The sequence below is a fragment of the Microtus pennsylvanicus genome, chromosome 5, assembly GCF_037038515.1.
Source record: "Microtus pennsylvanicus isolate mMicPen1 chromosome 5, mMicPen1.hap1, whole genome shotgun sequence".
NCBI classification, from domain to species: Eukaryota; Metazoa; Chordata; class Mammalia; order Rodentia; family Cricetidae; genus Microtus; species Microtus pennsylvanicus.
In genome coordinates this window covers 110,769,128-110,790,697 of record NC_134583.1, presented here as the reverse complement: position 1 = coordinate 110,790,697, position 21,570 = coordinate 110,769,128, and the positions used below count along the sequence as shown (strand labels likewise).

Sequence of the window (21,570 nt, the reverse complement as noted above, 5' to 3'; positions counted from 1 at the left end):
AATGAAATTTATGTTATCTATAAAACTCTTACCCCAGTGCCTGGCAAATAAAAAGCATTCAAATTCCATCTTCTATCATCTGTCATTACAGATTCCAAGCCTCTGCTTCATTCAATGAGAAAAACAAATAGAAAAGCTCCACACTTAGTCACCTCTATTATGTTACATTGAAATGCGGTCTCTCACTTCAAGCCTCGTGCAAGTCCTTAGGAACCATTTGAACACATCTGTAAGAATTACTTGCAATTAACATGCAAATTATTATAATACATTATTTTAACCATAAAATATGCTTCTCTCGTGTTTGACATTCTGTCTGGAAGCTTGTTCTAACAAGGCTTTGCCTTCAGTGTTTCACACACACCAGAAAGCCCTATCTTGAATTACCATTTACCAAAATTATTGGAATCTCAACTGATGTCTTTTGATGTATTTGAGAAAATTCAACTCATCTATTTTTTGGATAGAATTTTAAGTTGACTATCCTCAGTTGTATTGTTCTTGGAGTTCACACTATTGGCAGACAGAGAATTCTTAGAAAGCAGATTAGTTACACGATACAAATAATCTGGTGTTTAAAGAACAATAGATCTCTGAATTTTAAAGAACAGAGTGTTTTCAGAGTAACTAATGAGCAGGAAATCACTCTTTTTTTTTGATAAATGATTTTCTGTGTTAAAGTCCAGAAGTGAACCAGACATTACTGGTCATTTCTTATATTTTCATGCTTGTGTATGGTGTAGTGTGGTGCATGTGTGTGTGTGTATGTGCGTGTGTGTGTGTGTGTGTGTGTGTATGTGCATGTGTGTATCTGCTCTTGGAGGGCAGGAAAAAGACTTCAAGTGTCCTTTTCTGTCACTCGCCACCTCATTCCTTTGAGGCAGGGTCTCTCAGAACCCAGAGTTCAGTTTCAGTTAAACTGTCAGCTGGCAAAGGCTCAGCAATTATTCTTTCTCTCAACCCAAAGGCTCAGCAATTATTCTTTCTCTCAACCCTGCAGTGGTGCTGGGAAACAGATGTCCGTGCTGGGATCTGAACTCCAGACCCCAGGCATGCACAGCAAGTGTTTATACCTGCTGAACCATCTGTCTACCCCCCACACAAAGTTGTTCCTTCCTTAATGCTTCTTCTTATAAAGGATTCTTCATTTGTAGTAATAAATGGTGCTCGATTCTTTTGTGCTGGAAATAGAACCAGGGCCCTGTGTGTGTTAGAAAAGTGCTCTATCAATGAGCTAAACCTACAGTCCCAGCCTAGTGTTTTGAAATATTTAAAATTATAAAATATAATAAGTTAAAAATATACTCCTAACTCCAAACGTTTTTGCTTTCATTTAATGTCCTGCACAGTTAAGAAAATACTATTTTTTTTCTCTTGGATAATAGCTCTCATGAAAACATATTATGCCTTCCATAGAGTGTATATTTAAACAGAAGTTGTCACATAGAAGTAACAGAAGCTTTTAAGCCAGCATCCAATCATAAAACTCAGTTGTGGCATTTATTTTCCACAAATACTCAATGGAGAAACACTAATTCATCTCCCATCTCAGGAGCTGAAATAGAGCTCATCAAAAGAAAAAGGAAGGGGTGTGATGCTTAACCTGCAAAACTCGGGAACCAGCTTTCTCTATCTGAGCTCTGGTTCTCAACCTTCCTAATGCTGCGACCCTTTAATACAGTTCTTCATGTTGTGGTGACCCCCAACCATAAAATTACTTCCTTGCTACGTGTAATTATGCTTCTGCTAGGAATCATAACATAAGTATCTGATATGCAGCCCTCAAAAGATCCACCGGTTGAGAACCACTGCTCTATTGTCTTCTGTCCCTTCCAGTTGTTGAAACTGATTGCCTTCTGGAAATGAAAACCTCCCTCGCTCAGGCCAGGGCAGTAAGTCTGGTGGAGCAGGTGGTCCTGGGTGAATTGCTGTGCCTCTGCATAGACCCTGGAAATCCATCAGTATGCTATGCCCTGAGTAATGGGAATCAGAGCGACACGTTACCAGCAGGGTGTTCATGCTTCTTTCACAGCTGTGGGCAAAGGCTTCTGTCATTGCATTCCCGAGACTGTGCTGTAAATCAGGTATCAGACACCCGATGCACACACCCCGGTTTGTAGTCTCTATTCAGACTCTGAAACCTGAGTAAACGAGATTGTAGTCTTAAACCCCAGATGGCATTTTCATCAGACTTTGGGAAAATAAATGCTAATGAGTTTTAGCTGATGATTTATTAGTTCACAAATAAATGAAGTTTGGGGTGGATGTGGTGGTACATGTCAGTACGGCTAGCATTTGGGAGGCTGAGACAGGTGGGTTGTCATGAGTTTAAGGCCAGCCTGGAATACAGCATGAGACCCCGCCTCTGAAAACTAAGCAAATATACATAAAAAATTAAGTTTTATCAATTTGTACTTTTGACATCATTCATGAGTTCTGCTTGCTGTTTCACGGGAAGAAGTGAGAACTGGGTGAGATGAGGGACCTGACATTTGCCTCATAGCCAGGAGAGTCTTAGTCTGAGCCTGTCTAAACTGAATGCATCTTCTCAGAGCAACACCATTATAATCCAGGGAGTTTCTAAAATAAAAGGTTTCTTGAAGCCCACAGATGCTAGCCAGGAAAACAATGGCCCGAGTTGTGTTTTCTGCAGTGACCTGGTACGGAGCAAGATAGCAGTTCAAAATGCCATCTGGCAGGGGCAAAAATTGGCGAATTTTTTGTTCATTTTGTAGAAGAAATTTGCATTGGCTGTGCTGAGGGGCGGGGTAGCTCGGAGCTTGGATGGGAAAGGTTGAAAGGGTAGTTTAAGCAGGGACGAGCAATAGTGCAGCTTAGACTGGTTTGCTTCGATTAATAGTCAGCCTAGTTTATGTGAAACGTGAGACAGATGATCCTAGTATTTGGACTGAGGAGATTTAAGCTCTAACCGTTATTCCAACATAAAATGGTCTTATTCTTTGGTTGCACAGTTGTCCCCATTCCTTTCGTTCCCTCTCTCCTTTTCCTGTCCTCTAGCTGCTTGTCATAACGTGTCAATGAAGGAAACACCTTTGACCTTGAAGGAACAAAAGAGATGGCTTATTCTGGGGGCAAATAGGAGTGACCATAGCCCCAGAACACAGATTTGGGTTTCCCCAAATATCATGTTCTAATGAGCTGGCAACTTTGTTACTTTTGGTGATGGGTACATCAGGTAGGTGGATTATAGCAAAGCAGGGGAACCTGATCTAGGCTTCAGTGGGTGGAAACTAGGGTTCTATATTATCTAACTAATAGTCACACGATGTTGGATCATATACAGAGGATAGTTATTAAGAGTATGAAAGATGCCCTAAGATAATTTGGCTCTGAACTTGTAATGTGTCAACCTCTCCATGTCACTGAAGATTAATCAATCACTCAATCAAACTTTGTAGTTATAGCTTCTTTCCAGGAATTTTTGTTCATGCCAGTGTTCTCTTATTACTGTTTAGGAAGTCGTCACAGACAGCACCTCCATAGCTTCACTCAGGAAGTGCTGCTGAGCTTCCGAATTCTCAATCAGACTCATACCAGACATTTCTTGTGTTTAATGTGTTTTTGTTCTAGCAGTAAACACATGCTATCAAGAACAGATATTGTATAATTACAGGTATAGTAAAAGCTCAAAGGGGCTGAGTGTCTCTCAGAAGCAAGACTGTCTGTCTATTATGTCCTAGGCTAGACCCACCAAGACTTTGCCCTAAAGAAAACCAAAAAGAACCTTGATAGGAGAATTTGACTTGGTCGGGGAGGGACTGAGGACAATAGTTGTTGAATGAATACTTTCAGGTCCCAATGATTCGTCAATTAAAATATTGTAAAGGGTGGGTGGGAACTGGGACAGAGAATGGTGTACGTGGGAGAACCTGGGAAGAGGAAGTGGAGCTGCTTGGAATCTGGTGAGCAGAGACTAAAGAGGGAGAGCAGCTGCCTCTCTATCAAAGCTTAGGCCCTCAAAGTCACATAAGTCAAGACAAGTGTGGATTCAAGACAAGTGTGTCAGAACACTAAACTCTTATTTGCAACACACTGTGGCTAGTTTTGTGTCAACTTGACACAAGCTTGAAACATTAGACAACAGGGAGCCTTGATTGAGAAAATACTTCCAGGAAGATCTATTTGTAGATTACAAACCTGTAGGGTACTTTCTTAATTAGTTAGTTATTCATGGGGGAGGGTCCAACCTATTGAGGGTAGTACCATGCCTGGGCTGGAGGTCCTAGTGTCTGAAGAAAGCAGGCAAGGAAGCCAGTAAGCAGCATCCCTCCATGGTCTCTACATAAGTTCCTGCACTGACTTCCTTCAGTGATGGACTAAGACATGAAACATAAATCGGAAAAAAACCCTTTCCTCCCCAGCTTCCTTCCAGATATCGTGTTTACTAAAGCCATAGAAACCCTGACTAGGACAGAAATTGGTGTTAGATAGTGGGGCGCTGTTGTGACAGACTTGACCATGCTGCTTTTGAGAGCAATGTGGAAGGACTTTAGCATCTGAGCTAGGAAAGCCATTGAGTAATGAGAGCTTCGTGGGCTATTGTGTAAGAGCTTGGGAGATGCGAATGTTGAGAACAGTGCAATGGAGGCCTGGCTTGTGAAGTTTCAGTGGGAAGCAAAGACTTTATTAGGCCATCTGTGTGAAGAATCTGTGGTGTCTGGTCAGCAGGAGCTGATGTATCCGCTGGGGTTAATAAGAGACCAGAACTGCTAAAGCAAAACCTTTGCTTTCCTAGACAATAGATGCTGGTCAGCTGGAGCTGAGAATCAGCTGTGATTAAGAAGTGACCAGCATTATTGAGGTGAAGTCTTTTGGAAAGTGATTCTTCAGGGTCATCACATGGAAGCAGTATTCCAGAGGCACCCATGGTTGTACCTTGTGCTGGCATCTAAACTTGGCAGTGTGAGCATCATCCAGGTGGTCCTGGTTTTGAAGACGTAAAGGGGTCATAGAGAGAAGCTGAGGCTTGGTGCTATGAGTCAGTGGTGGAGTTCCTGAAGAGAACTGAGGAGAGCTATTGGTGAAAGTGCAGCCCAGTTGCAGCAAGAGATCCAAGCTTTTTGGAGGTGGCAGTACCATAGGATGACCACCCAGAATGGTAGTGACTGTGGAGTGGAGAAAGATGGAGCCCAGAAGACAAGCTATGTGTGCTTAAGGGAAGTGAGCAAACCCTTTGGAAGAGCCCAGAGGTCAGGCGTAGGTCCCAGACATTTAACAGTTATCGTTCAGTTTCATTTTGATTTGATTGTGACTATACCTTGGTTCTTCCTTCTTGAAATAAGAAATTTTTAAAATTATTTTTGATTTTATAGAAGCCTGTGGTTGAAAGACTTTCAACTGTAAAAGAGACTTTGGATTTTTTTAAAAAAAAGACTGAATTTTTAAAGTATAAATTTATCAGACTGTGGCACATTTTAAATCTGTGAAATTTTTGTGAAATGTTTTGTATTGTGATATTTGGTATTTATATTAATTTGTGATCTTGAAGGTGAAGGTTGTGGTTGTGGTTTAACAGTGATGTGTAGACAAGAGGTTAGTTATCCTGGATAGGACTTTTTTTTTTATCAACTTGACACAAGTTAGTGTCATCAGAGGGAAGGGTGCTTCAGTTGGGAAAATGCCCCAGAAATCTGGCTGTAGGCAAGCTCATAAGACATTTCTTAATTAGTGATTGATGCAGGAGGGCCCAGGCCATTGTGGATGGTACTATCCCTGGGCAAATGGTTCTTGGCTCTCTACAAAGCACTCTGAGTAAGCCAAGATGAGCAAGCCAGTAAGTAGCACCCCTTCGTGACCTCTGCATCAGCTCCTTTCTCCAGGTTCCTGCCCTGTTTGATTTCCTGCTCTGGCTTCCTTCAGTGATGGACTCCATGTGGAAGTGTAAATCAAGCAAACTCTCTCCTTCCTAACTTGCTTTTGGCCATGGTGTTCGTCACAGCAATAGAAACCCTGCTTAGGCCACATAACCTCTCCTTGCTGGGCATCAAACACACCGATGAGTCCTTAAATTATACCTTACCCTTTCTGTGGATTAAATTACGCTTTCTGTGGATGGGGTGAATTGGGGGGAGGTGGAGGGGGCAGGAGGAGGGAAAGGAGAAGAAACTGTGGTTGGTATGTAAACTGAATAAAAAATATAAAAAAGAAAATTGAGAAAAATATGTGATCGTTATCTATAGATTCTTAATCTAGAAACGAGTGTTCATCTTTCATGCAGACATATTTGTTATAGCAAGCTGCCATGCAGGTGTTCAGCATCACGCTCTGTTTTGTTTTCCAGCGTTCCAACATTCCAGAGCCTTCCTGATGAAATCCTCAGCAAGTTGGCCGATGTACTCGAGGAGGTAATTGTTTTGGTCCTTTGAACTTCTTGAGATGGAACCCAGACTGCGAGTCAGACTAGGCTGCTTTCTCTCACAGCCCTGGGATGATGTGTGAAAATGGCTGAAGGACCTTGCAAGTTTGTCCCGAGCTCTGGGATGAACTATAAATTTGACTTCAAATTAAAAGCAGCTTAATACACCCAATATTAATACACAGTTAGACACAGGTGTGTCAGTTATTGGGGAGAAAACATCACATTGTAGTAAATATAATGTTATTTTGACATCTATGAATGATACACTGGCACTTTTCTTTTTTCTTCAATTAATTGTGATAGTTGCCACCCTGAGATTAACAAGTTCACCAAAAAGAATTAGTAGTCGGTTCATATTTTGCATATATAATTTCATACCTGAATGTGGAATGCCGCAGTCTTTTCTTTGAACCCATGGTGTTGAGGAAGATGAGAAACAGTAGACATGAGGCTTGTCATGTCCCACAGGGACCATGCTGAGAGAGGAATGGAACTTTTCCCCCTCACACAGAAATTTGGCACTGAATTGAACGTATCCTGCTCCCTCCCTGACTGCAGGAGATCTGACTAGATAGTCTTCCTGAACAGCAGAGTTCTCTCTAGAGAAAGAACTAGAAACACCCAGATGCTTCTGGGTCTTTGTTGACTGTGGAGAAAATAATTTCAGAAGGAACGCTGTACAATAACAAATATTTGTAACCCCAATGTTCAGGAGGCAGAGGCAGGAAGAGCCTTGGCTCTTCAAAGTCAGCCTTGGCTACATAGTGAGATCCAGGCTAGACTCGGATACATAAAACCTGTCTCTAAAAACCATAAAAAAAAAGAAAGAGAAAGAGAGGAGGAAAGATATGGATGTCCTCTTTCCCTCTTGGCCTGTTGGCCATCAGTCCAAGATGGGGGAAGGACACAAGGGGTGACAGAAAGCTTTGTACATTGCCCAAGAGCAGAGATGGAGGGAGGTCCCCGGGAGTCAGACTTTGGTGAATAGGATCAACTTTATTCTAGAGTATAAGGAATATATAGGATTGAGAGCCTGAGAACAAATCCTAATTTGCATTAAGGGGCACACTCCAATCACAAGGCTTGGTATGTGGCAGTAAGGTCCTATAACAGAACTCCTAGCACAAGGCTTCTTAGCAGGAGTCTGTGTCAAGGGTCAAGCTAAAGATAAATCAGGCAGCTGGTTTAGAGATGGCCTTTAGATAAGAGTAGGTGGAGAACAGGAAGCCTTGTTGGGGAGGGAGGGATATATTACCTTATTGTCAAACTTAGAGAAAGCTGCCAGGCAATGGCAGACTGCAACCTCTAACCAGTCAGCAATGTATTCCAACAGAGAGGAAAGGAGAGAAAAGGAGAATAGCATACTTCCAAGGCAAAGCAAGGGGCGTGTTTGGCCTTTGGGATCTTTAGATTGTATTTTTTTCAAAGGATATAATCTACATCTAAGTATAAGAGATTATGTAACAATGTTTAGATGTGCTTATGTTTTTTATCTGGATGATTTCTTTCATGGAAAAGTTATATGGTAGCGTATGAGTGTGCTACCAAGTTTAAGATGAGAAAGAATGGTTGATTAAATGAAAACATTAAGTCAGAAGAGGTCAAAGAAATTCTTACTATAAAATGGGGCAAAAAAAGGTGAAGACATAAGTTTAAACAATAAATATACTCCTTAACCTTGTTTGTGAAAATTTCTCAGGAAAATGCAGACTGATAGATGAGAAAAAAAAAAAGCAAGGTTAAACTCAAAGGCCACATTTGATTTGGACACAGTCTATCAACTGCTTTAATACTCTGAAGCATTTCTGAAGAAAAGGATGATCTATATGCAGACAATTTTTCAAGTCAAGAGTTGTATTAAATCTCTTTACTTCCAGCTAGTGAAAGCCTTTCGCCATATCCAGGGATGTGATGAGCTCTGAGCTTGTTCCCTTTCTCATGTCTCTAACTTTTCCTGCCTTTCTCTTCCATCTCAGTTTTAGTGGCTGACATTGCTCTCTGCAGGTAGTGGACATTTATGTATTGTTTCAAGTTGTAAAGACAAGAAATCTGTTCTATTTTGTGGAGGAAGCATAGATACATTGATGGGAATGCTGGAACAGTACCGATGGAGGTAAATTTGACCACCAAAGTAGAATACCACAACTCAAGTAAAAGTTATGGGGGAAATTGGTTTAAATCTCTAAGGTGATTTAAGGCTAGAATGGAGATCAGTGACAGACCACCTGCCAATCAGGACACTCTCTGCCCTGCATAGATGAAAACCAAATTATTGACTGGGTATGGTATTGCTTATTACAGCACTGAAAAATATAAACAGGGAAATGATGAATCTGAAGACAATCTAAGAATAGTAAATTCACTGGGTGATGATGGTGCACACCTTTAATCCCAGCACTTGGAAAACAGAGTTAGGTAGATCTCTGTGAGTTCAAGGCCAACCTGGGGTACAAGAGCAAGTTTCAGGGCAGGCAGGGCTACACTGAGAAACCCTGCCTCAAAAAACAAAACAAAATGAGACAACAGCAAGAATAAAAAGAATAGTAAATTCAAGGCTGTTCAAGCCTACGATGTCAGACTGAGTATCAACAAATAAAAACTAAAGCATGAGAAGAATGAGGGTGTGGAGGAAGGAGGGGAGGACAGAAGAAATGAATTCAGAAATTTGGAAGATTATTCAGCAACCCAAGGGAAACCTGAAACACAGATAACATAGCTAAGGGGAACATTGCATCATAGACTGCTTGCTTTATTTTTCTGTTATTCTGCTAACCTTCATGGATTATCCCTCATAAGCCTTGAAAACTGACACTTAAACAAGGGCAAAGTAAGTTCTTCACAGAGTTTGCTACCTAGAAAGGAAGATACCCAATAATCAATCAGTTATCCAGGCTTTTAGACTAAGATGGAAGCCATTGGATTGTTTTAAGTAGATCCATCAAATTCTCTGACTTACACTTTTAACATGGTTCCCATAGCTACCAGGTTGAGGTATTGATGGGGATGTATTGGGGATGATGGTAGAAGAAATGATGGCAGCTTTATTGGCTGTTGTAGATGAGATTGAGAAAAAAATGACAGATTGACTTTGAGAGAAAAACGTAGGAACTTTACTGTTATACTATATGGTGGAAGAAGACAAAGAAGATGACGGTAGCACCGAGGCTATGGACTTGAATACAGGGCAAGGGGAGTCAGAACTAGTGGAAATGAGGAGACTAGGAGAGGGGTCCATGGGAGTGAAGAGACAAGGAGCTGAGCAAGGAAGGATGTGAGGACATAGAACCCTTGGGGCCCTTGGCAGAGAGATGGCTTTGAGTAATGTTTGGCAAGGAGCTGGTCAGGTATCTGGATGTCATTCCGAGGGACCAGATGTAGGTGAAGACTAGGCAGAGTGTGGAAGCAGGTAGCAGTCCAGCATTGCTGTAATAGCATGAAGAGATTTGTGGAGTACTGGAGTATAGTGCTGAGGAAAAACCTCAAACAAACAAAAATAAAGATGGCAAAATGTCATCCATATACATTAAAGTATAAGAATATAAAACACTTGGCTTAGTAGTTATAAACAGAAAGTTACTAATCAGATACATATGAATCATTTCCTATAACATACAGGGGAAAAGAGATCTATGCAGAAAAAAGGAATGACTAGGAAGGCATATAGCAAAGCTTTGACTGATTTTTAAGAGTTCAACTTTAAGAAACAGAGCAAATGAAACCAATGGAACCTGAAAATGTCAGAAGCATTTTTTTTATAGAAAACAATATCCTGAGTGAGATAAACCAGACCCAAAAATATGAATATGGTATGTACTCACTCATTAGTGGATTCTAGCCATAAACAGAAGCATTTTGTACCTTAAAATTAAGAAGTGGTTCAAGGAAGAGTTCACAGAATTTGCATTTGAATTCTGTTTAAATGATAAGGACAGAAATAGAGACATTTAGATGGACAGGGAATGTGAGTTTGTTGGAGCCCAAGAAATATTGTTATGCGGGAAACAGGATATTGCACAAGAGGGTAGGCTTTTCAAGGGAGGCCTGTTATCTCTGTGCACATGGAGGTGAGTGAACTGATGCATTGGCTGGAGCTATATAAATCCTGACTGAATATTTTGTTTCCTTGGTTATATAGAAAACAAACAAGGGCGTGAAAAAAGGGGGATGGAGTAGATATATGAATATCTTTTTTAAAAAAAATGGTTTGAAAGAAAATGGAAGTTTAGAAGTACGGTGAGATAACTGGGTACCATCAAGCCCCAAATGATGCTTGGAATTTCTCATATAAATCAAACAATCTAGAGGAAGATTATAGAGGAAGATTAATTAATTAATTTATAGCTCAGGCTGATCTTTCATTATCTTTCTGCCTCAGTCTCCAAAGTGTGCTGGGATTACAGGTGTACACCATTAGGTTTGGTTTGTGACTTTTCTTTCTCTCTCTCTCTCTCTCTCTCTCTCTCTCTCTCTCTCTCTCTCTCACTTTTGCCTGGATTCAGCTTCCAAATAGGCAGATAATTGAACATAACCAGGACTGTTATTTTTTTCCAAGAGAAGATGATTGAGGGAACAGATAATTGAGGACACGTGCGAGAATGATCAGACTATTTGATTCTGGAAATTGGACCGAACCAGGTCAATGACAAAACACAGAATCAGTGGATTTTAGTCTCATGAGTTGAGGAATTTTTGGAGTAAGGTTGTAAGAGCAGCTGAACCTGATAGAAATAAAAAATATTTTTGTGGCTAGGTAGAGGCTATACGGGCCAATCTGTAGTCCATTCATAAAATCTTAGTTTGAGACTTATTGAAGTAAGCTGGCCTATGATTTATTGATCTCTTTCATGTGTGACCAGACAGTGAACTAGAGCATGGCTGCCTTTGACTGCCGTGTCCAAATATAAAAGAAATTCATCACAAGAAGACTAGCTGTCTTTCTCTCTGAATGTGCTGCCGACTGCCGACCTGTAAGCTCTGTAAATGGAAAACGGCTTTTCCCAGTGGGCCTCTCAGTTTTTGCTTGTCTCTGTGGAATACAATGAAGAACTTTCTGATAAAAATGCGTGTGCACGCACACACACACACACACACACGGGTATACATGTGTGGGGTGTGTGTCTGTTTCAAACAAACTGAAACACAAATTCATTAGCCCCCAATCAACCTCTTTATAAAGCAAAACAAGACTAGGAGCCCATGAAATCCTTTAATCATGTTCTTTCTTCTCCACAGCTGTGAAATATTTGTGCCGTCTTACATAAAAATAGCTCCAGCGCAGACTAGAAAATATTTTAGCGTTTTGTGCTGTATTTTCTTTCTTTTATTGTGTGTATGTGTGTGCATCGTATGTGCCAGTTCTTGTAGGTGTGTGCATAAGTGTCCACGTGGACACGTGCATGTGTGAAGATACCAGAGATAAACAGTGGGTGCTTTCTTTGCTCTCCACTTTTGATTTTTTTGAGACACAGTCCCTCACAGAACTGGAAGTTGATCAATTCAGCTACACTTACTGGACGCTGAGCTCCAGGGATCCTCTTTTCCAATACTGGAATTATAGGTGTGTGCGGCCACAGCTGCCTTCCTCCTGGGGGCCTCAGATCTGATCTCTGGTCCTCATGCTTCCAGGGCAGGCACTCTGTGACTGAGCCATCTCCCCAGTCTTGAAGTCACATTTTCCAGTCAGAGGTTGTATTGGATATTTGAATGGTGTAACCACAAATCAGTGTATATCAAGGACAAATACAAATGACAGAAGGCAATTTAGTCCCAATCATTTGTTTTTAGGGCACACATACAAAGTAAATGTACCAAATACAAGGTAGGTAATTAAATATGCTACCCACTACAGACAAAATGTTTAACTCAAGTTAAATAAACAAGAAAGATGAGAAGTTTTATTGGAATAACTAATCAGATAAAACAAAGCAAATCTAAAAGAACAAAAGCAATAGCAGCATCACTTAACATCAAAGAGTAAGGTGCTCACAAAATAGTTCAGCTTTTTACCAATACCCAGATACTGAAAGAATCCCAAATTATTTCATAAGAATAACAACAAGTAAGTTTACAGTTTTGTGTATTAGACAGATATTTATGGAACACCTGGCTATGTGCCAGGAATTGCTCTAGGCCTTAGGGGATCCAGGCTCTCTTTCCTACAGCATATGTTCTAATGGAGGATACAGATAAGGAAGGAAGGCAAGTACCATCAAATGATAAAGCCCACTGAAGTTATTGTTGAGAGAACAACTTTAGTCTCGCATAGCAGTCCGGAGGCAATTCTCCTTGATAAACCTTGAGTCCAAACTTAAAATATGTATGGAAGCAGTATTAGGTCAAACTTAATTTAATTTGACAGTAGGAAGGAAAAGTAAGATTTAAACCAATGTCTAATGAAAGATAATAGGGTTGCCCTGGAGATAGGGAAGAATAGATGTACGGTCTTCGTGTAGAAATGAGTTTACTGTTCTAATTGGGGAGAAAAATTGTGAGAGAGGCTTCAGAAAATTTAACAAGATCATGTCATAGTGAATTTGTAATTAAAATTTTAGAGCGAAAGCATTGACTGCAGGCGTCCCAGAAGAATAACATGGCCATACATTCCAATATCCTAGTTAAAGATGAATGACTGTGCCAGGCAGAGGAAGGAAATTTAATAGTGCACACATTGGGAAGTACAGATAAAAAGGATGTGATGATGTTAGCATCATTTTAGGGGGACTGACACACAGCTTGAGGTTTAAGTAGAAAAAGAACTGGGCCATACATTAAGCACTCAAGTCCAAGGCACAGTTGATCATCGTCTCAGTTCCAGTGGTCTGGAGAAATCCTAATTGCTTAAGAGCAAGAGCAGGCTCTTGGAGGATTACCCATGCTCCAGGGCGGCCTCTCCAACACAGATTATCGTCTCTACGGGTGAGGAAGGTCTGCCCGACCAAATGCTGCTAACCCAAAGTGAATATAGCTTTAGGACAATGACCTTAGAGGAATCTAGAACAGGGCACTGGAAAAAATCGCTAGTATGGTGTTTCAGTTATTCCTTGCGTAGTGTGACTAGAAGGGAAGCAAGGTAGGTGAAGCACCCCTAGTTACCAATGGACACTCCCAGAATGAGTGACATCCTAGAGTGGGCAAGGAATGCCCAGCGAGGCCCGAGGCTCCAGGCTCTCCTGCTGTTCTTACTTAACCTTGCTAAGTACCTATTGCAGTTGTGCACATGGTCGTAAGGAGTTTGCTTCCACTCTGATCACAGAGGGAAACAGTGTGTATGGTAACTAATAAAGCGATGACCTTTTGAGATCAGGTCTCTTGTAGCTCAAGGCAGTCGGAGACTTCTGATTCACCTGCCTCCACTTCTAGAGTCCCTGAATAACACTACCATGTGTGTCGGATCCAGCGCTGGGGTTAGCATGCAGGTCCTTCTGCGTAAACCAACACTCTAATTACTGAGTTACACACCTGTCTCTGGGCAATGTCATATCATTTCTTTCTAGGATTTATGAGAAGAATCAATTATTGAGGATCGCTCCAATTAAAAGGCTATTGCAAAATGACCAGGAATGGGTGGCTGATATGTTTATGGGTTTTCTTTCATATTAATAATTTTAGTCATTATATTTCTTACTAGAAAAAAATGAGACATAGACAATAGTAGCAGTTACTTAAAGAGTATGAAATAGAGAAGGTACTGGGGTGGTTTAGACGAATACATGTGATAAGAAACAGATAAAATTTAAGAAATTTTCTTTTGTAACTCGAAAGGAAGATGAGTAGAAAGGGGGTATATCCAACAGTACCTCAACATGGATTGTAGTGCCTCTATTGGGCACAGGAATTCTAGGAAGGAAAAGTATCTTACCTCATTAAAGGGATACTATTCACCCTATGTCATCAGCATGGCTTAAAATGAACCTGCCTTCCAAGGGTGATTCCCTCCTCCCCGAGGGCTGGTCTCTTAGGGAAGTCATTGACCTAACCAACTGCATTAGTTCTTTCATGTTCTGAGTAGTTGGAATGCTAGGCCTGGATTGGGGGCAGAGGAATAGCTTCCCTTGATGGGCATGAACAAAGCACTGGTCCAGGCTCCTGTGACAATTATATTCTCAGAAAAGGAGCTGTAGATGATTGGATGACTTAATAAAAACCAGGCTTCTTTGGAAATTTTAAGCTGGAACACCAAATTAGGTCAACAAATTCACATTTTTCACAGCCAGATGTAGCTACTTTCCCTTATCTGTAGAAGTGAGTGCTGGTTCAGATCTCTTGGTTTTTAGCAGGAAAATAAAGCAATCTGAACTACTTCGTGCCTGATTAATGCCCTTTTCATGTCCAGTTTTTCTCTTTAAACAGTTGATTGAATTTTCTCAGAATCAAAGACCTCTGCTTCAAGACCATTTTATGGATTCTGGACCATCGAGTCTGTACCTTTTCCTAAGACTGGATTGGACCCCTTTGAACCTAAATAGCAGATTGCTCTAATTTGTGTCCTGGGTAGCACAATTGTTTGTCTTCATGCGTTGTGTATCCATGCAACTCTTGCAATGACAACTCTAGACACTTAACTGCTCATTTATCGGCTTCTTAAGAGGGACACTATGAGAAATAAGATGAAGAAAAAGGAAAAAAAATGAAGGAAAAGTGAAGATTATTCAAGAACTCAATTCAAGTTTTCTTTGAAATCTATTGTTTATCCCTAACTAACTAGCATACATAACTACCATTTTCTTCCTTTTTTAAAGCTTTGGCTCTTGCTATTCGAATCCAAGCTGGAGGAAATTCAGAGAATCTGTTCTTTTTCAATGGCTTTGGCCTGCCGTGCTCTGAAAAGTATGCTTTTTGTGTGTGTGTGTTTTCCCTTTTGTGAAGCAGACCACTGACTTTGAAATGGAAAGAAGTAGGTGTGTGTGTGTGTGTGTGTGTGTGTGTGTGTGTGTCTAAAAGGCCCAGACTGAACCTTTAGTTTGTGACAGCACTTCTTATATAGAGAAATAAATACAGTATGGGAGAAAATGGGAAGCTTTGGTATAAGGGACTGAGTCTTAGATTCAAATGATGTTTGGACACATTTGAATAGTCTAAAAGCCACTGAAATGCATGCCTTAAATAGGCGAATTTTGTGATTGCAGTTCATTTAAAGGATGGGATTTTATTCCGATAACTTCAGTAAAAGAAAGATTTGATCTTACTTGGGGATGTATGGCAGGGGTGTCACAATTGAGTTGGCAGCTGGGGTGGTTAAGCATAATATAGACGGTTAACGTATTAACAGAAGCCACGTGTTCTGGAAAAAGGCCAGGGAGAAGAGATTTTGGTTGCCATGTTGTAGCTACTTGTCCACTGATGTGATGCTTAAACAATGGTGACATTTCAGCACCTGTCTGACATTTGGTGTGATTCTAGTCCGAACAAAGGTCTTCCTGGTTCTAAGTCCCGGTTTTATTTTATTTTTTTAAATCTTTTTTTTTTTATTGAGAAAATGAGAAAAAAAAAACAAGTTTCCACCTCCTCCCAGCCTCCCATTTCTCTCCCCCTCCTCCCACCCTTCTCCCCCTCCCCCCACTCCTTTCCCCCTCCCTCTCCAGTCCAAAGAGCAGTCAGGGTTCCCTTCCCTGTGATAAGTCCTAGGTCCTCCCCCTTCCGTCCATATCTAGGAAGGTGAACATCCAAACTGGCTAGGCTCCCACAAAGCCAGCACATTACGTAGGATCAAAACCCCGTGTCATTGTCCTTGGCGTCTCATCAGCTCTCATTGCTTGCCATGTTCATAGAGTCCAGTTTTATCCCATGCTTTTTCAGTCAAATATAGTTGTATGGAAGAGACAAACTCTTGCCTCTTCCTTTTGCTAGATCTCTGCTCTTGTGAAGATTTGCCCCTCAGATTAAAAGGCATTTTAAAGCAAGATCTAGACTATTATTACTTTTTACTGGGTACCTGTAGGCAGTTGATTTAAAAACAAACAACAGGTGAATAATTTCCACACATTGGCTTTCAGTCTGGACCAGGTGAAGAGCACCTGTTCAGTTCTACCCCAGGTGAATGCTCTTACTCTGTTTTCAATTTTCGTGTAGGGGGACTGAATCGAAGCTGGCACGGCTACATAAATGGGGAGCTACTGTAATAACCTGACACTCGAAACAATGGCTTTTGAGAACTATTTCACAGTACATCTTGCAAAATAAAAAAAAAAAAACAAAAAGGGGGATACTTCTTCTAGGTATCTTGACTAAATTTTTTTTCTTGAAGTAATCTGTTTTCCTCAGTCATAATTTTACACTTGTTATCACAGGGACCCATTCTAAGCCTTTCACACTTTGGCACACGCCATTTTGTGCCAGTCTGTCCCTGGGATATGCGTGCTTTGCCTGGGGCGACTTCTGAGTCATTAAGAAGTGTATGCACACTGAAAGTTAGAAGCCAATCTGCAATACTTTCTAGAAATCATTGCAGGCAGTCCTGGAAATGGTTGCCAGAGATGAGTAAACTAGTCCACTTAGGGCTTGGGATTCGTTATCATTTATGTGGCTTGTGAATTGTGGATTTGTGTGAACACGGAGGTTGATGGCCTCGCTGAATTCAGCGTGTTGTGAGATCTGCTCCCAGAGGTAGTTTGGTAGTCAATGCCTGTGCAGACCACCATCAATTCTGAACAGCTCTTCAAGGGACCAGGGATGAGCACCAGATAAACTTCCCTGATTCAAAACAAAGTGACCTAGAATTTTTATCTACTTGATTTTTTTTTTTAATTGGAGGCCTTATGTACCTGCCAAAAAAGCCTAGCTCCAGGGTGTGAGCAGGGGCTGGCTATTCACAAATCAATGAATAAATAGAGCTTACTTGTGCTGACAAACAAGAGGATAAAGATTAAAAAGAAAAAGCGCATGGCTTTTACTTTTTGCCTCAGAATACAAAGCCTGTCTGTCCTACACAGTGTTACCAAGCAGCTCGAGAAGGGATAACACAGGCTTCCAGACCCAGGCCTCAGGGACCTCTCTCGCTACTCACTGCATTTCTGAGCCTTTGCCAAGGGCGGCCTACCACCTCCCCGTGGAGAAGAAGGCTGCAGGGGCAGAGGCCAGAGGCCACGAGCTGCTCCTTCAGATATGGTTGCAGCCAGGGCAGAAGGAACATCAGCCGTGAACATTCATCAGATGTCAGGCAGTGTTAATGAGGAGCAAACTGTGACCAGCCAAGGCCTCAGGGACAGACAGTGTGACAGACTGAAGCTGCTTCTGTGAGTCTTATGTTTCCCCAATTACTACAAGATTATATAAATGAGTTTCTCTTAGCTCTCTGGGAAATGAGGGCTACTATTTTTTTTTATTGCTTCCCCTTCAGATTATTGCTTTAATAACCTGGCTTGTCTTGTGAATAGACTGTTGTGCAACACTGACTGGCTGGTTCTCTCGGGGCTCTATGATTTTATGTAAATCAGTATGTAGTATACAATCATCAGGGATTGCAGAGAGGGGAAGGCTCTCTGCGGCAACTCTTCCCTCCTCCAGAGACATTTCCAAAAAGCGTGTTGAACCTTTTATTTCTTGTTTACAGAAGCTCCGTGTGACTATCTCGATTGCATTCTTTTGTTCACATAATTGGCTTATGTAGTTTATGCTAAAAGTGCCACATGCTTCCTCGTGCATTGTTTTGAAGCTGTCTGTCCCCAAATTTCTGCAAGCGCCTTAAGGATAGGTGATGTCTCATCACATAGCCGGTTTCCAGAAGAGGGACGGCATGTGCAGAATTATGCCTAACATCAGTTCATTGCAAACTGTCAAACAAATAGGTTTCAGCAAATGTGTGCTTTAGGAATGATCCGGTGAATGAAACAGGTTCTGTTCCCCATCCCAAGGGCTCCTTCCCATTAGAGTGCACACAAGGAAAGGGGAGCATGCCTTCTAAAACCCAAGCATCCATCTGACATACGTTACATGGTGTGTCACAGGGGATGCTGGTAGAGCAACTCCATCGTCCCCAAGTGAGAGGAAAACAGGGAAGATATGGGGAACCAGTACTGGAAGGTGAAGGTCTCATTTTTCTGCTCTCAATTTTCTCTTCCCTGGGTCCCAGAGAAACACAACAAATGCTAAACATTTGGAACGATGTTTTAAAGACCACAGATGCCTCTGGGCGGGGAACAACTGTGAGCTGCTAGTCACGTGAGAGAGTGGGAGCATTTGGTCACCACCCTCTTGGATGTAGGGCAGAACTGCCAACAAAAATCACAAGGACTTTTATAATATTCTTTTCCATTCCACTTAGTTCCTCATGCACAGAAGTAGAAAATCTGACAAGAAACAATTCAAGCTATGGCCGGGCATTCATAACTAAGGATATGCTGCTGTGTGTGATTTATTTGGGAGCTGTGGGAGGGGAGCTCAAAAAGCCAAAAGAGTAAAACATTACATAACGTTAGTTACAGAAGGTCTCTACTGATTATTCCAGAACAGTATTAGAACAGGAAAAGGAAGCCACACTCTGGTTTCTCAGATGTATGACAGTGGATGAACTCCCAAAGGCTCAACGCAGAAACATCCCATTGGATTTGTACCAAACCAGGCTACCCACGCCCAGCATCATCAGCTGAACTGTCAGGTCCATCTAGATTTCCAGGGCATTGGGAACCTTTATTGTTCAATCTCCATTATAGATTTCAATTCTTCAAGTGTTTCCGCAGGCAGGTAAGGTGCCCGATCAGTTTGGACATCGGCATCTTTTAGGGAATCATTTTTTATACAGAAAATTTGTTTTCTTAACTGCAGCCTTCACAGGAAGGTAACCTTAGTTTCTGTAACACACAAACAGTCAAGGTTCCTACAGTTGATGCAAACCGTGGAGGACCAGCCCATCCAACAGCATGCGGTGTCTGGTTGTATCTTTTATCAATTTGTCTGGTCTCTGCTTGCTTCATTTAGCAGATCAGAGATAAGATCATCTCTTGTTCTGAGGGGCTTGAGTCTTGTTTGATTCATCAGATTGGACATTCGAGCTTTCTCCCGATACTGTCTGTTGTTCCTGCTTCTCATAGTTTCCCATAATCCTGAGTCTTTGGGTTCTCACAAGATGATGGTTCTCCATGTCGAGCTCTCCTTTTGCTTTGCGTTTGTCTCTTCTGCCTTCTCATTGGCTTCTCGTTCAAGGAAAACCCCCACATGTTTAGTTTGTTTTAGCATGTGAGCATCCCTGAGCATCCCATTGAAAGTGACACAAGGACTTCCAGTCTAGGCATGAGTGGCAGCGAAGTCAATCAGAAAGAGAAAGTGCATCTTAGAATAGGATGGGTTTTGTTTTTAGTTTCATTGGTTCCAAGACATCTTTTAACCAAATGTTATCAAGCAATTTATGTTTTTAGCTACATTTCTGTTATTGATTTCTAGTCTAATTCAGTGCTGGTCTGGATACATTCTTTGTATGATTCCTATTCCTTTCAATTTAGTTAAGTGGGGGTTTTTTGTTGTTTTTTTTTATGTGGTCTACACTGAGGGATGCTTCATACAGGCTTGTGGAGAATGTATTATTCAGCTGGTGAATGACATATTACACAAATGTGAACTGGATCTAATTAAATGGTGGTGTCTTCAGCGATTCTCTTACTGAAATCCTGCCTGCTGGATCTCTTACCAACTGCAGAATATTAAAATGTCCAACGTGAATAATGTATTGTTCTGCGTCCCCTGGTAGTTGTTTCCATTACTTTGCCTCATGTATTTTGATACTGTATCATTAGACATATATTCATTAAGAACTCTCTGCCTTCTGTAATCCTTCTATGACTATATAATTAATTCCCTTCTGTGAATCTGATGGTATGCCTTGTTCCAAAGTCTGCTCAAAATAGAACTGACATAGCTACTTCTATTTTCTTGGGATAGATGTTAGCATGCCTCCTTTTCCTTAAGGATTCATGTTCTTCTTTGTACTGAGGATTGAACCAGGGACTTCATTGCACATGCTGGGCAAATACTCCATGACAGAATTATAGCATATTTTTCTCTTATTTTGTGTTGAGATAGGATCTTCTAATTTGCCCAGCATGGCCTTGAACTCATTGTCCTCAGACTTCTGAGTATTGGGGTTCAAAACTGTATCAGGTTAATCCCTTAATTTTTAACTAATCCGTGTCTTTTTATTTAAAGTAGGTTTCTTGTATTTAGTTTTTAAAGTCTGTTTATAAAATATCTGTTTTTTTTTTCAGTATGGACATTGAACTCAGACCTCCCATGTGTCAGGCAAACCCTCTCATCCTGAACTACACCCCCAGATTTTGTGTCCTTAATTTCAATCCATTTGACTCCATATGTCTAGAAAAGGAGTTTTTGCTATTTGTTTTGTTTGATGTTATTTAAGCTTCCAAGACCTCTGGCTTTATATGTGTCATAAGTTATGAAATACTCAGCATTTTTACTTCAAATATTACTTTTACACTTTTCTTCACCTAAAATTCTCATTGCATAAAAGTTCAACATTATGCATTTTTGTCTCAGTCTGGAAATTCTGTTTATATTTCATTGTTGCTGCTGATCTTTTATTTGTTTTTTGAAGTTCAGTGTTGAGAGTTCCTTTAGTTTTGTTTGGGGAGAACAGTTTCTCTCTTTGTTTTTCAGCCTGACTTTGAATTTATGGCAATCCTCTTTCGTCAGCTTCCTGTGTGTTATGATTATAGGCACTGGCCACAGTGATTTGTTTATATTGTATAATTTACCTGTTATTTACTCATGTTTTGATATTACTTTCTGTTTGTTTGTTTGTTTGTTTTTTCCTTTAAGACAAAGTCTTGCTATGTGGCTCAGGACTGGCCAGAAACTCACAACTCTCTGGCTTCAGCCTCCAGAATGCTGAAATTAAAATACATCTTTACTGAAAGTTCAATATGATGTACTATGTAAGGAATGGAGCTAGACAAGCCTTTGGTAGAGGATTTATATTTGACTGATGAAGACCGTGATTACTTTTTGCTGTAGTCAGGTGTCAGAGGCTGAGACTTCCTCTAGCTTCCTTGTTTCTAGTCCTTTTGATTTAGGTTTTCTCAGAAACTACTTGTTGAATTTACAACGGGAATTTCACTCTTTAGCGCTGCGTGGTCTAGGATTCACTATGTAGCTCAGACTGGTCTTAAACCAACACAATAATCCCCTTTCTTCAGCCTCCCAAGTGCTGGGATTACCTGTATGAGCCATCGTGGTTGACTAGAAAC

The 21,570-nt window shown here is 40.9% G+C and overlaps 1 protein-coding gene across 2 annotated transcripts in view; it reads left to right on the top strand.

Moving 5' to 3' along the window:
- Prkg1 (protein kinase cGMP-dependent 1) overlaps positions 1-21,570 on the top strand; it is a 1,110,483-nt gene that overhangs the window by 810,483 nt on the left and 278,430 nt on the right. For both annotated transcript variants that reach the window (XM_075973828.1, XM_075973826.1), the window contains exon 5: positions 6,302-6,365. In XM_075973828.1, the coding sequence (XP_075829943.1) occupies positions 6,302-6,365 (64 nt within the window). The remainder of the gene's footprint in view (positions 1-6,301; positions 6,366-21,570) is intronic.